Source organism: Sphaeramia orbicularis, chromosome 16 (genome assembly GCF_902148855.1).
Source record: "Sphaeramia orbicularis chromosome 16, fSphaOr1.1, whole genome shotgun sequence".
In the NCBI taxonomy this organism is placed as follows: Eukaryota; Metazoa; Chordata; class Actinopteri; order Kurtiformes; family Apogonidae; genus Sphaeramia; species Sphaeramia orbicularis.
Window position 1 is genome coordinate 1,102,321 of NC_043972.1, and position 16,677 is coordinate 1,118,997.

General features: G+C 39.5%; 1 protein-coding gene across 1 annotated transcript in view; it reads right to left on the bottom strand.

The window, feature by feature from the left end:
- Positions 1-16,677, bottom strand: part of LOC115435147 (pituitary tumor-transforming gene 1 protein-interacting protein) — a 41,064-nt gene that overhangs the window by 5,248 nt on the left and 19,139 nt on the right. The window contains exon 6 of the mRNA XM_030157365.1: positions 7,832-7,878. Coding sequence (XP_030013225.1) covers positions 7,832-7,878 — 47 coding nt within the window. The remainder of the gene's footprint in view (positions 1-7,831; positions 7,879-16,677) is intronic.

Here is a 16,677-nt window from a genome sequence, read left to right on the forward strand (position 1 = left end):
TATAATTTATTATCACAGGGAGATCATAAATCATACACAATGCATGATTTATGATCACAGACATTTGGGTTAGAACTCTAATGTAAAACTCATGTTGTGTTTAAGAACCATTATGGAAAATTATCTAAAAAAGAAAAAAAAAAACAACGAAAAGCTGAAAATACAGTCCTTTTAACCCTTTCATGCATAGTGGTCATTACAGTGGACAGCTGGTCAAAGCTCCTCTCTCATGTATTCATGGAGTTTGTAGTTTTAGCTCAGGCTGTAGATCATCATATGAACACTGACTGCCTGTTCCACCTCATCCACCTTCTCTCATGTGTTTTCTTTCCATGTCTGTCTCTACCTTTTTGCTTGAGTATTTGTTCTTTGTTTGCCCTTTAGTATTAACTCTGTATCTGTTTTACCCCTTTGGTGTGTGTTCGTCCCTTGGCTGTTTATTGTAAAGCATCTTTGAGTACTTAAAAAACGCTGTATAAAACCGATGTATTATTATTATTATTATTATTATTATTATTATTATAATATCAGCCAACACAGTGGATGTATGTGCATCATCCCATACACTTCAGTTCGTACCATTACTGCAACGTTGCAGTTCTAGATAAACCTGATCTGCACTAACATGTTTGAGTGTAAAAAAAATTGCTAATTGTTATTAGACTTTAATGAACAGGGTTTTTTTTTTGTTTTTTTTAAACAAAAAGGTTTTTTGTTGTTGTTTTGTTTTTTCCATATTATCTCCCTGAAGTGAGTAATACCTAGTATTAGAGAACGTTAAAATGTGAGAGAACATCAGATTAGCAGCATTAAAAATGTTTTTATTTCATAGCTTTCACACAGTAGATCAGTAAATACATATATTTTTGCTTCTAAAATTAAATGCATGGTGTCAGGCTGAGTGGACATTTTTGTAACTTCATGAAAATTTCATGAAAAAAATTCAATTGCATTGTTTGGTTTTTTTTTATGCCTAAAGAGGAATAAAAACATTCCAGAAAAAAATCTTGATTACGGTTCTAATAATTCATGCATGAAAGGGTTAAAGATGACGTCAGTGCTGTAGTGGTTGGAATTAACATTAGATTAGGTTTCTCCAGGAGTTCTATCCAACTTTTCATGAAACCAAGCGGGCATCGATGCTCCTGAGCGGCTTCAGACGACGCCCACAGCTGAGTGTTCACTTTCACAGAGGACGGCCAACAGCTCCCTGGACTGTGTTTCACAGAATGAGAAGAAGAAGAGTGTGGGCTCGTCTCGAATCCCCGTGGAAGTAAACTAATGAGAGCGGGAGGTCGGTGGAGCTCAGAGCCATCCATCACCGTGTCAGAGCGTCCTCGCACTAAAACCACATCACCTGACGTCTCACTACGACGTACACAAACAACAAACCAACACAACCGCACGCACACACCATCCATTAGACGACGACCAGTCCTGATAAACAAATGAAATGAAACCTCCGCTACGTCCATACCAGATAATTAATGATTCCCTCTTTATCAAAAGTGACTGAAACTCTTCTTTTTCCAGCGAAGGATTTTTACACTTGACCACAGTATGATACAGAAAGTATGTCAGTGGAGGAGCTGGTTTTCCCTCAAGTGTTCTTGTGAGAGACACTCAGATGTTTTATCTAAACCACAGGTGTCCAACATGCGTCCCGGAGGCCAAAGGGTCCAGTCCGATCCACCAAAGGGTCCAGTCCGACCCACCAAAGGGTCCAGTTTGACCCACCAAAGGGTCCAGTTCGACCCACCAAAGGGTCCAGTCCGACCCACCAAAGGGTCCAGTTTGACCCACCAAAGGGTCCAGTTCGACCCACCAAAGGGTCCAGTTTGACCCACCAGAGGGTCCAGTCCGACCCACCAAAGGGTCCACTTCGACCCACCAAAGGGTCCAGTTTGACCCACCAAAGGGTCCAGTTCGACCCACCAAAGGGTCCAGTCCGATCCACCAAAGGGTCCAGTTTGACCCACCAGAGGGTCCAGTCCGACCCACCAAAGGGTCCACTTCGACCCACCAAAGGGTCCAGTCCGACCCACCAAAGGGTCCAGTCCGACCCACCAAAGGGTCCAGTCTGACCCACCAAAGGGTCCAGTTTGACCCTGGGGATGAATTTGTGAAATGCAAAAATTACACTGAAGATGTGACCAATCCTTTTAGTTCAGGTTCCACATTCAGACCAATTCAATCTGCAGTGGACAGGACCAGTCAAATATGATCATAATAACATAGAAATAATGACAACTCCAAATTTTTCTCTTTGTAAATGTAAATATTTTCATGTATTTACACTAAAACAGAGATTAATGTCGCAAAAAAATGTAAATAACCTTTTCATCATGTAAATGTACTTTTTTCACTCTAAAACATAGAGAAAAGTTTGGAGTTGACATTATTTAAATATTATTCTGTTATTATTTTACTAGTTCGGCCCACTTCAGATCAAATTTAGTTGAATGTGGAACTGAACTAAAGTGACTTTGACAGCCCTGCACTAATACATGAATGCCTTGACCACTGTCAGACAGACTAATTGATAAAATAGATGGAAGGAGTTTAGAAATCTGCAACACAAAATAATGGAGGTGATAAACCAACATGTTACAACTACACTAATAATACATCGACTGTGGTGAAGTCAGAACCTCTACATCCTATTGCCTCAGTTTTCACCACTCATAGATTTAAGACTCGTTCTGTTCATTCAGCGGAGGCTGTTCTTCATATTTTGTCGCTTGTTCATTTTGTTGATAATACATCTCAGTTGTGAGTCAGTTAATCGCTGAGATGTGGAACCAGTCAATAGACATGAGCGGTGACGCAGTAAGACGGATGGTAAACAGAGCTCCGGGTTAGCCTCAGACGTTATTATCTGAACTGTCTGCGATAAATGCTGTCACACTTTACAGCTGAAGTTTGACCGGCTGAAGGAGAGTGTCTTTGCTGATGTGTAGCTGTAATCAACATGTGTCTGCTGTGACTTCGGCTGAACATTGGCTTGTTGATAGTCAGAAAGAACATTTTTACTGCATGTAGTTTCTTGCTCTTTCATCCTTTGCAGATAGTTTGCTGACAGACTTTGCTGTGATAAAGTTTGTTTTGTCGGTAGAAGGACAATAAGGGGTCTGTTTGGCCTCAGGAAACTAGCTAAGTTCCAGGTTGACAGATCTCTGATGACTGTTTTATAGATCTTTTACTGAGTCTACGATCACGTTTTGTTGCAACCATCAATCTGAGAGAAAAACCCCGCATTAACTAAGATAATTAGTCAGCAGTGAAATTATTAGTACTCAGCAAAACTGTCTTTCTGAACTGTACAATAACCAGGTGTCAAAGGTGGTAAACTCAGTCATGTCTGACAGCGCTCACCTCTACAGTCGTGCTCATAAGTTTACATACACTGACAGAACACACATGGGACGGTCCTGGATGTTCCAACATGACAACGACCCAAAACACAAACCCAAGTCCACCTGTCATTGGCTACAGCAGAAAAAGGTGAAGGTGAAGGCCTGTCCATCTCAGTCCGCTGACCTCAGTATCATTGAGCCACTCTGGGCAGGTCTCAAACATGCAGTTCATGCCAGAAAACCACAAATCTGAAAGGAACTGAAGGTGTTTCACCAAGAAGAATGGGCAGCTTTAGCATCTGAGAAAATAAGGAGCCTCATCCACAACGACCACAGAAGACTTCAGCTGTCATTGATGTTAAAGGGGCCGATACAGAGGATGAAGGACTAGGGTCATTTGGATAGTTTCTGTTGTCAGTATGATTTAAAAAGACCCATTTGTTTGGTAATAAATGGCTTCACCCAACCACAAGCCATGAGTGAAAGAACAGATTTTGTGTTATCATATGATCATATTCTCTGAAAAATGGAAAAACAATCACAAATTCTGCTAGAGTATGTAAACTTCTGAGCACAACTGTAGTTCCCGCCTCAGACAACCATCAGCCAAAACCAGTAGATACAAGTTCTCCTCCATACCCTTGGCCTTCGCTGAGCTCAACTCTGTTCAGCACAGGTAGCATTAGTAATAGATTACATTTTATTGAAGTAAGTGTTACTATGCACCACCAGCTTTTATGTGATTGTCGTCTTGTGTCTCACGTTATTTCGTCAGTGCCGTTTCTTATTGATAAACTGTGGTTTTAATTGTTGGTACAGCTCCCATCCCCCTGTCAACATCAAGGCAAACCTCATGTGTGTACCATCTACTGGCACCATGGACGGTTTACCATCATGTCTCATGTTTTATGAGTCCGCAGTGGTACATCCACTGTTGGTGCTTATATTTGTAGTGATAGTACGTCCACTGTTAATATTTGTATTTGTAGTAGTAGTATTGACTGTCATGGACATTTGTTGTGGTTGTGCCTGCACCAGCTGATCTGCTTTTGACAGTTCTAGTTCAGTTATCTGAGCATCAACTGCATCCATATGTCTCCCCCTCTTCCCCAGTTTCTCTCTCTCTCCCCTCCTTTACCCTCTATCTCACAGGTGTCAAACATGCGTCCCAGGGGCCAAATCCTGCCCACCAAAGGGTCCAGTCCGGCCCTGGGATGAATGTGTGAAATGCAAAAATTACACTAAGATATGAACAATCCTTTTAGTTCAGGTTCCACATTCAGACCAATTCAATCTAAAGTGGGTCAGACCAGTCAAATACTATCAGAATAACATAAAAATAATGACAACTGCAAATTTTTCTCTCACAAAATGTAAATATTTTCATGTATTTACACTACAACAAACTATAATTTCATAAAAAATGTGAATAACCTGAAAAAAATATGAACAACCTGAAATGTTTTAAGAGAAGTAAGTTCAAATTTAACAATATTCTGTCTGTTATTAAATGTTCTGTGTGTTTGTAGATCCACTGTGATCTGTCAGTTCTAATGTACATGTGTAAATGATAAACTGAGGCAGAATAGTGTTAAAATTACACTGATTTTTTCAGTTTGTTCATGTTATTCACATTGTTTGAAAGGAGAGTTTGTAGATGTAAACCTTTTCTTTATGTAAATTTACTTTTTTCGCTCTGACACATAGAGAATAGTTTGGAGTTGACATTATTTCTATATTACTATGTTATATTGTTATATATGTTATGTTATTTTACTGGTTCAGCCCACTTCAGATCAAATTTAGCTGAATGTGGAACTGAACTAAAATGAGTGTGACAGCCCTGCTCTCTCTTTAACCCCAACTGGTCCAGGCAGACGTCCATCCTCCACAGTCTGGGTCTGCTCCAGGTTTCTGCTGTTAAAAGGACGTTTTTCCTTCCACTGTCACCAGTCACTAGTGTTTGCTCCTGGAGGATTCAGTTGGGTTTCTGTAAACTGGCTTGAGCGTCTGGTTCCAACAGGCTCTATATGTACAGTGTCATGAGATGACTTTTGTTGATTTGGCGCTATATAAATAAAATTTGATTTAATTGCTACTGCAGCAGAAACAATTGCTCCCCGGGGACAAATAAAGGTCTTGAATCTTGAATAAGTTAACTTTTTTCTAGAAACAGAACAGCAGAATATATGGAGTAGACGGTACAGCTGAGGTGATAAACGATACGACACAGTCCCCCTCACTGTTGCTACAAAGGTCAGGATTGTCAGGACTGCAGTATTTATTGTTAAACTATGCAAATGCACATGTTAAAGTTCAAACGTGTGTGTTGGATTAGAACATGGACGTGGCTCAGATTCTTGTGGTTGTAGTGGTTGATACTAGGCTGATACTTAAACCCAATGTAGACAAAAGGAGTAACTATACATGCAGTGCACCTCACACAGCCTTACAGCATCTAGTATTAACATCCTCCTTGCTCAAAGATAACCCTGTGTTTCTGCGGTGACCTGTAAAATCCTGCTCTCGGTTATGAGCCCGCGTCCGTTTGACACCTGCATATGATGAATTATGCTTAAACTGATCTGATGGGACAGGAGTTAGTGTAACCTATACATGACCCGAATTACTGCACTCGAGGACGAAGCATACACTGTTGAATAATGGATCGCTCACGACGGGTATGGAAATGAAACGATGAAGTGAGTACGTCCTGGAAAATCGGAGGTAACTCGACATGCTTCAAAGACGAAGCTGACAAGAGCAGAACAAGAGGACGGAGGGCGGGTTTCCATCCGACACTTAGCATTTCAAGTACCACACTGGTGATTCTGCACCACTGAATGTAGAGTAGAGTTCCTTTGGTGTTCCTTCGGCTGAACATCACCGCTTCGCTATTGTCAGTTACCATCCTCCTCTTCTTCCATTATCTGCACTGTTCTGCTGACTTCTCCATACCACGTGGAACAATAACCATACACAAGCAGAGTAAACATTTCAACTGTAGACATTTGGATTGTTCAAAGAGGCAGGCCTGCTTGTTTATTTGTGGTGTTTTCTATGGATGTCAGGGCTCATCATCTCATCTTCTCCATATATGCAGATGTTTTTACCCCTTGCACTATTTTCAACAAGCACTGTAGCTCCATCTTTCGCTCACAACTGCCTCAAAGTCTTGGGATTTATCCAAAAATAGGTCTGGAGTAGGGATGCAAATTATCGATTAATCCATTAATCATTAGTTGGTTGACCTTATGGATCGATTAACGAATAATTGGTAAGCAGCAATTTTCCTGAGAATCCTAATTTGTCTTTCGATAAGGTCTATGAGAATAAAAGCTAAATATTGTTTATGTACTTCATGAAAAAAGCATGTCATAGTCTTTAATGATTAATGTATTGTACCATTGGAAACAGTCCAGGCAATGACATTTATGTAGCAGAACTAAATACCTTCTGCAGAGACATTCAATAAAATAGATGGATCTGAAGAGGGGCAGTTCAGAAGAAATGGGCATTCCTGACTTTGATTGAGTGAGATTTCAGCGGAGATGTGGAGATTACGAGAAAATAATTGCTTAGTCTACCTTTAACCCTTTATCAGGAAAGTGACTATTTTTAGAAATTTTTTTCCACATACATTGCAAGACGATGACAGTAATAGTTCCAGTGAGGACAGTGAGTCAACAAGCTCAGGTCCAATGTGGTCTCCAGGGTCTGTCAGGTCCACCTCTGCATGAACAGTGAGTGGACCTGCTTTGTTAGGTACCGTAAAGTAATGGTACTAATGAAAGGAATGATGTTCAAAGGGATCATGTGGACATGGACAGGTGTCTGGACCAGCACTGATGATGTTCTACTGTTCTAAAATACATGTTCTTGTCACCTTGTGTTTTTCTTGTATTTTTATATTTACTTCTTGTATTTTATTTTGTTTTACCACTTATGGGTAAGAAGCCAAATATGGTAACTTCATTGACCTTGCTTTTCACAAAATAATAAAAAGTAATAAAGTCTTGCTATGTCCTACAATAATACATTAAAGTTGAAAATTTGAAATTCAAAGTATTTCTATGAGTGCCCTATAAAGGGTTAGGATAAATAATTACAATCTATTTCCATATGTTAGCTACAGTCACGAAAAAACACCCATATTTGAGCTTTTTTGCATTTCAAAGTCTTCCATTACCTTTCAGATGTTCGGTGATATGCAGCAGCTAATGGAAAATTCACTGATTTACCTCAAAAAAAACCCACACCATGTGTAACTCGTAGCATCAGTGATTTGCTTCTTCCATGATCTTTTATAAAAGGTTTCATTTCCGCAGTAGAGGGATGCCTTTATTTCCACATGTGAACCTTCTCTAATGACCATCAGAGGATCGTTTCAGATTATCAGGCTGATTGTACGGTCACAGATTCAGACATCAGAGAGGTTGGAGTAATAAAGTGAAAACCCCGGTGGAGATACGTACCGTACTTCCTGCGAATCTCGTCATGCCTCGTCTTCCTATCCGTCTTCCTGTAAAACACAAAGCAAAAAAAAAAAAGCATTCAACATGGGACAGCGGGATAAAAAGACAAAAAAGAACGACACATTTTCCATGGATGTAGACGCGAGCATTCCTTCTAAACAACTTTGTCATGTAGGGGAGTGTTAAGTCACATTTTCTCTCCTTACAGCCTAGCTGGTAATCAAACACAAAACCGGAGCAACATGCCTGCTGTCAGCCCCTCACTCAGCCTTTCTGAGGATGAACAAAAGCCTGGGAGGAGGTTTTGTGCTGCAGACCTCCAGGGGCGTCACTGCACTTCATCTGCTCACAAAGAACTGCTGTAAATCGGTGGGTGCTTTATTGCTACGTAGTGATCTGTGGGCAATCTGGGTGGCTGAGTGCTGCTCTCCATCTGTCCCACCGGGCCGAGGACGCCTCAAACACACCCACATGACTGACAGGTTCACACTCCTTCCACACAAATAAGAGCTCCGTGCAACAAGTGGGAAGTGCAAGTAGAAGAAAGTTCTTTTTCTACAAGGCTGGAAGGAAACAGATTGAACACCCAGACAGACACAACCCAGACGAGAGGAAACAGGCCGAAAATGAAACTTTTTTTAGTCGACTGTATTTATTGTACAAAGATGTTCCAGCTCCATGTTTTTTTACTAAATTTAACTGAACTACCTCTGATGAAAGGTGTCAGGGTAACAAGTGCTTCTGTAAACAAAGTGTGCCAAGCAAAGCTGAAGTAAAGGAGAGTGGAAACATCAGTGTGTCTGTTTACATGTGCACTAAAACTCAGACCGTTATCTGATTTCTGGATCGACAGATTATTCATGTGATCTTGTAAACATATAACCCAGTGGTTCCCATCCTTTTTTGGCTTGTGACTCCATTATGACATCACACATTTCTGGCAACCCCAGACATTCAAAACGGAGACATTTTTTGTGCTAAAATTTATTTGTTTTTGATCATGTAATAGTTTGCTGTACTATGTTGCAAATAAATATTAATTTTAAATGACATTTAGTCTATATTAGGGATGTAACGATTACCGGTATAGCGATAAACCGCAGTAAAACTCCCGACGGTTAGTATTAAATTCTTATTATCATGATAACCATGTTTGATTACTGCACTTTGAAAGAGAAAGAGAGAGAGAGAGAGAGAGAGAGAGAGAGAGAGAGAGAGACCCTAAAACAGCTCAAACTTGATCTGGTAAATGGTCAAACAATGGCCATAAGGTGTCATCTCTAATGCACATTTGTTTGTTTGATGTTTACATGTTAATATTTGAATGTTTCTGCAACAGAAAGTACATTGTGCCTATTATTTTAGTTTTTAGTTTAGTTTTTTTTTTTTTTCAAAACACAACTTTATTAAAATGATTTTAGTGTGCGTATAAGTACTTTTTGAACATTTTTAGCACATTTCAACAATACTGTGATAATAATGATACCCGTGATAATTTTGGTCACAATAACCGTGATATGAAATTTTCATATCGTTACATCCCTAGTCTATATAATGTCTATTATTGTGGACAGAGGCAGTAAATCCAGGTGTAGATTACTGCACAAAGAGAGAATTTGATTTTCCTTGGTCAGGATCTGTCCAGTCAGTCCAGCTGTGATTTACAAGGAGGACAATTAATACTGAACAAACAAGAACTGAAACTATGAATTATGGAAGAGCTGCAGCATCTGAAACTGACCACAATGAACATTTGACACAAACAGAACCACAGTGCTGCAGTTTCACACTCACAGTTTGTCATGTCTGTTATGGATTGGGATTATCTCTGTCAACTCACCATATTTTTTTTATTTGTAAATGTATTTTTATTTTTATCAACTACTTGAAATTCCAGGTAACCCCACATGGAGTCCCGACCTCGAGGTGGAACAACACTGGTATAATCTGATGTTCTTATCAGATGACAGCAGTAATCAGATGATGAGAAACTGGATTAACACACCTGGACCTGCAATACATCAATATCTTCATACATGTATACCTGTTAATCTGGTTGATTTCATTGTTTTACATGTGCATGTTTATGAAAAAACAAACAAACTCAAAAACAGACGTGATATAGTCAAATATGAGTAGAAGACAATAATGGGAAATTTGTGTCTATCGTCACTACATAGGTATGTACTCTGGTAATGAACTAAAACATCCAAACCAGGGTTTTTCCAATTACTGTATTTCTGAAATGCATGTAAACGCCTCAGATCCAATTATTACAAAAACCTGATTACTCCCAGTAATCAGACTTTTATGATCATGCTAACTGTAAAAGTGTTCTGAGCCTCATATTATGCCTCCACTTATCCTTTGTGCATGTGCATTACACACAACGTTACACCAACATGTAGTAACAGGCAAAATGTTGGCAAAATTTTGAAATTTGGAACTCAAATAAGAATAATTTCTGCAATAATATGTCTCATCTTATTATTAACACAACTTACAGATAGCAGTGGCTCTACAAAAGCACAAAACATTTGACAAGTTGTCAAAATTGGACTTAACTTTCAAGTTGTTTGCATTTTATTGTTAAAGAGTTATTATGTTATTATTTGAATTTTAATCGCATTGGGCTGAATGTGGCCCCTGAACTAAAACTAGTTCAACACCCTTGACTGTTAATATCTTCAGTGTAATTTTTTTGGACTTTGCAAATTTATCCCGCAGGCCGGACTGGAACCTCTGGAGGCCCAGTTATGGCCCACAGACCACCACTGATCTAGACAGTGTTCACTAATTTGGCAACACCACCTTAAATTTTGAGCCGGGTTTTTGCTTGGCTGTCGTGGCTGATTTTGTTTTATCTGCCAGTCAAATCGATTCACGTCGTTCTAAACCACCCCCGGTGGCCATGACGGGTTAAAACCAGCTGACAACAACAAGGTCAGTGAACAACAACACCCTTAAGTCTTAATTCAAGCAGCAAAAATAACTTCACTTTAAAAAGTGTTGAGTTGTGCTGTGGCCTTCAAGCCTCCATTCTTTCATTTGATCTAGCTCCGTGTTGGTGTGCTCTGCCTTGAATACATAAGGACTTGCCCTCCACGGGGGTCCATGGGATAATCCAACGCAGCACAAAGCTTTGCAGTAAACTTAGAACTTAGAGCTACAAAAGTCAGCCTCACAAACAAACAAAACCTGGGTTGGCTAGAAAGTTCCCACAGAAGATCTCTGTCCCATGTACTCTATAGGACTTCATTTCATTTGTGTAAAATATATTTGAGAACATAACAGTTTAGTATCTTATTGCACATAATTGCATCCTAACAGCACATACTGTTTGCACTGTTACTGCACTGGACTGTACATACTGTATTTTACGATTCTTTCTACATTGTACTTAGTCTTGATACACTAATTCTTTAGCGTCTCTTGTATCGATGTACATATTGAGTGTAGTTATCTTATATTTTCTCTTCATTGTATCCAGCCGAGAACTAACTCTAAGAAGAATTTTGTTATGTGCACATAATGATGATAAACATTCTTGAATCTAATGCAGATTCCTCAAGGAAAAGGTGGTAATAGCAAAGTTACCACATCACATAGAGCTACTAACACGTAAATGGAAAATACGCTGCCTGGAAACAAATATGATGCTTTCCTTTAAGAAACGCTCCTCTAAATCCCAGAGGATTAGGTGAAAGCATCTTTATTGTGAGAACACTGTGCCCTTGTGAGACCCATGAATGTGTCTGCACATAGCTTATCTGTACTTTGGCTGTTCGAGCTGTCAAGTTCAGCTTGTAAAGAAGTTCGGAGTCGCATTCATCTGTCTGGCCCACATTAGGAACGACAAATGGTTTATTAATGCATTTGATTCATTTGGGAACAACAACAACAAATGCTGCTGAAGCTGGTAAGGCCATCAAGGCAGAGGTTAGAATAATTTATTTTGACATAAAGCGTCGTATAAAAATTCAGGATGGACAGATTTGTGTCAGAAAAAAGCATGTGTCAATCAAACAGTCAAAAACCTTTCCTACTCAAGTCCACCGTTAATGTAGACAGAGAGCGGTGTGTCTTTTGGTTAGACTTTTGCTAAATTTAGCTTCATTTTCTGATTTGTTTATCTGTACAACCCAACTTGGAAACCGGAGTGTAAAGGGAAAAAAACTACCCTTCATGTCATGTAGCGAGTCTCCTTTTATTGCCAACTCCCACAGGACTGTTATCGCTTTGAACGAGTGAGTATTTATGGCGTTAGAGGCCGGGCTTTGCACAAGGATGTGGAGCCACCAATCTGAAAAAAATAAGTCTGAGCAGAGGCCAACAGACAGTAAAGTTTAGAGACTGTCAGTGAAGATAATTAATTTAATAATTCACCGACATGTCGATAGTAGACAACCATTCACAGGCGATTTAGAGTGGCCAAGTAACCTCTGAAGGTGCATGTTTTTGGACTGTGGGAGGAAGCCAGAGCACTTGGAGAGGCACGGGGACAAAATGCAAACGTGTGAGGTGACGACGTTAACCACTGCACCACATATCAGCTGTCAACAATAAGCCATGTCCGATCGTCATTGAGCCTGAACACTAGCCTGATTAGACAAGTGAGGGAAAAAAAAACTGCAGATCCTTTTGCAGGAAATGATGGAAAGAGCTGAGGAGTGAGGCATTATGGTTGTTTCTCATATTTATTTGGGGATGCAGATGCACATCAATCGTGGATATTAACTTTAAGGCGAAGACACACCAACCTGATTTTCAGCGATCGGACATCGTCGGGCAGTCTGGCGAGGTCGGTGACATGAGTCTGATTGGTGCGTTCTCTGCGATCGGCTGTCGTTAATGCCATCGCTAGGCCAGTCTGATTGGTGGAAGGATAGCCCTGGACTAGTGAATCAGTGAAGTTTACATGTGAATCCAGCTATGCCAAGGTATTTCACTCTATTACTGTCTTCTATAATAGACCATTCACTGTTCATCTTGGATCTGAATGAGTGACAGTCAGTGTTGACTATGGACTTCATTCATTCCATGAAGTGAACACTGTTAGCATTGTTAGTATGTACGTATCTTCTTATTACTAGCCATCCGTTCAACAAGTACAAAAACAACAACCCTTCTTGACACTCAACACTCTCTGCTGACAACAATGACTGACGACAGAGCTCTGTGTTTAGAGAGATGTTTTCCAGTTTTATGTGTCAGAACGTACGCTGAAGTCAGTAGTCGATTTGGTGTGTTCTTCACACTTTTTTGACTGTGTCGGGGAGACGGGAGCTGACTAATTAGTCGGGCTATCTTTTCTGTTGATGATCGGCAGTCAGGTTGGTGTGTCTATGCCTTTTGTCGTGGTTATTTCTTGTTGATGACGAAACAATGAAGACGGGGCAACTGAATCCTGACACTGGGCAAGTGTCAAGCATGTAAAAAATGACATCAAGGCTGAACTTTACATCTGTGGTCACATTGTTCTAAAGCATTAAGAGTGTAATGGTTGTAAAATGTGATTAATACACAAACTACTTTTATTTTATTAGAATTCATAATCGATGGAATGGAATCAGTGGATCAATGTTTGACTAGTATTTACACCAGTGATTTTCAACCTTGGGGTCAGGACCCCACGTGGGGTCGCCTGGAATTCAAATGGGGTCGCCTGAAATTTCTAGTAATAAAAAAAAAAAAAAAAAAAAAAAAAATTACTAAAGTGGCAAGGTTTCACTGTAAAAGGATCGACGTTATTCCAATGTAAACTTTGGTGCTGCTGGCGGATCTAGACCCCAGGTGAACCTCTAAATAAGACCCTCTGTCCTCCTCATTTCAGTTTAACCCCTTGAACACTGTTTTCAGATGTTTGCGGTGCAAGATTTGATCAGTCTGAGAAAGAACAGACTGTACCACACAACTGAAAAAGGGGACTGGGAACAGTTAATGCAGTGTTTTTGAACCTTAGGCTCTGGACCCCACGTAGGGTCGCCAGGAATTCAAATGGGATCGCCTGAAGTTCTAGTAATTGATACATTTTTTTTTTTTAAATTAAAACTTACTAATAAAATTTTACATTATATAACCTACACGCTGAGTAAAATTAATGTTTATTTGCAACATATTATAGCAAACTATTACACGATCAAAAACAAATTCATTTTAGCAAAAAAAAAAAAAGTCTCAGTTTTGAAAGTCTGGGGTCGCCAGAAACTTGTGATGTTAAAATGGGGTCACGAGCCACTGGGAACCACTGATTTACACTGATAAAGGCTGTGGATAGTGTTCAGCTTGGCAAAGGGAGTTATAGAAACACTGATGAACGGGAAATCTGAATATTTATAGACTTCATGGGAGCCTGGACTCGTCTCCGTCGTGGTCTCAGAGGCTAATCTAAGATAGATGCTGTGAGGTGGGTTTGTGGACTTCAGCCTCGAAAACTAGTGTGTCGAAGCTCTGGTCTTCCTTTGTATTCTGAATGTCCTGTTCCCAACATGAGCTGCATGTACAGTATGTAGGTCACTGCACTAACTGTGACTTTGCAGATCTGATCATGCACACCGCAGGAAACCAGACTAGATCCTCCGTCACGTGAGAGCAAAGCTTACAGAGGTTGGATATGCCAGTCCCGGGCAAACGCACACACAGAGCCGAGCTGCGATGTTCCCAGCAGCGCCAGCGATGATGACAAACCACAGTTACCGACTTTGTTTCTGCACGACTGCCCCGCTTACCAACACGTCGGCCAGCCTTCCTCTGAGGATGAATGCGCGACGAGTACAAGCACTAAATGGAAAGATGAGGCTGAAACATTTATGGAGAGCAAAAAGAGGAGTGTGTGCTGCCATACAAACGCACACTGACTAACACATTGGTTCTTTGACAGTGGATAGGACTCCACAGGATGTAGCCGACTCTATTTATGACCACACTGCCCAGAGAGCAGCTGCTCAGCCTTGACAATCCAATTGGTGTTTGGGGATGTGAGTGGAGGAGCTCTGAGCTCCTCCTCTGGGACGTGGACTTGTTGAGGCTGCAGACACACCAGTTGTTTTGGATTTCAATCATACAACGGACCCCTTTGTTCAGCACTATGAACCCTTGTGAGGATACTACGGGATACTTGAGATGGTGGGCTACCAGATAAGATATGAAAATGACTGTTTTGTTTTTCTTAATGCGAGGTCCTTCATCATGTGACCAAAACTCCATGTGTGATTGCAGTCGAGAAAACTTGAGTGTGTAGGAATGAGGTTTAGCTGCAAGCAGTTAAGAGGGTTTTTCCCAAAGATTAATATAATAACTTTCTATTTATAATTGTCTTACATATTTTTGTGTCTGTATTCGATGTTGGAAAGTACAGAAGAGACAGGAAACAGTGACCAGGGTTCGTACACATTTTTCAAGGTCAAATTCAAGCACTTTTTGAGCACTTTTAAGGGTCATTTTCAAATTTTCCAGCACACCATCTTATTGCTGGGGTAAAACACAAATATTCTAGGAACCGGTGAGGATTTACAGCAACTTTTGGACATAATCACTTCAGTGCTAAATAAAAGTAAATTATGGTTTGACAAAAATAAGTTGTCAATAAATCTGTGTAAAACAAAATTCATGATTTATGGCAAATGTAAAACAAGTAATGAGGTAAAGGTCCAAATAGAGGGTGTACATATAGAAAGGGGGAATCAAAACAAGTTTCTTGGAGTGATAATCGATGATAAAATTGGCTGTAAACCTCACATAAAACATGTACAAAACAAACGATCCAGAAGCATCTGAGTCCTGGCCAGAGCAAAGGGGAGATTAGATCCGAAATCACTGAACATTCTGTAGAATTCATTGATCTGACCTTATTTAAGTGACTGTTTGGAGGTATGGGGAAATACAGATACAAGTTCATTACACAGACTTTTTTTACTGCAAAAAAGAGCAAGAAGAATTGTTCACAATGTTGGTTTTGGTGAACACACAAATCCACTATTTCTACCTTTATCTAAAACTGTCAAACTCATTGACCTTGTGGAATTCAAAACTATTCAAATAATATATAAAGCATAGAATAACTGACTGCCAGGCAATATTCAAGAGATGTTTAGTGAAAGAGAGGGAGGAGATGATTTAAAGGGAAAATTTAATTTACAGATTCATAAAGTAGGCACTAGGTTATAAAGTTTCTGTATGAGCATCTGTGGAGGAAAACTGTGTGGAGATAAAACAAATATCAAACATAATTCAGTTAAAAAAAGATATAAAGAATTGATTCTTCAGAGGTTACAGTATTTAATAATGACACTGAGGCCTGTTTGTTTGTGGACGATGTTGAACTGATAAATCTGCTGTAATTATTGAAGAAAATGGTTGAATTGTTGAGTCTGTATGACTGCACTGACATGAACAAACTGGTCTGTAGAATTCAGTTACTGCAGTATGGATTTGTTGTGGTTCAATGCTAAAATGAGGAAAACAGTATTGTTTGATTGTTGTATTAAGTTAATGATAAAGGTGTAAAAGCACTGAGGGGTTGGATTAAATCAGCTCATACTTCTTCCTACTCCTTTTCGACCATGCAATATTCAGACATGTATGTGCTGAAGATAGATTCTGTCCATTTAAATGTTTTTTTTTTTGTCTTAATTTGCATGTTCGAAATAAATAAATAAATAAAATACATATGTATAGAAATACATATACTCATGATTTTTTTTTTTTTTCACTTTTTAATCACAACGATGTCCATTGTATTATGTTAAAAACATCTAAAATTATGATTCATAATGGTAGAAAGTTTAAAAATTAAAGGAGAACACAAAGTTTTATCCAAAAAATAAGGGAAGCCGCTCGGCGTTCTT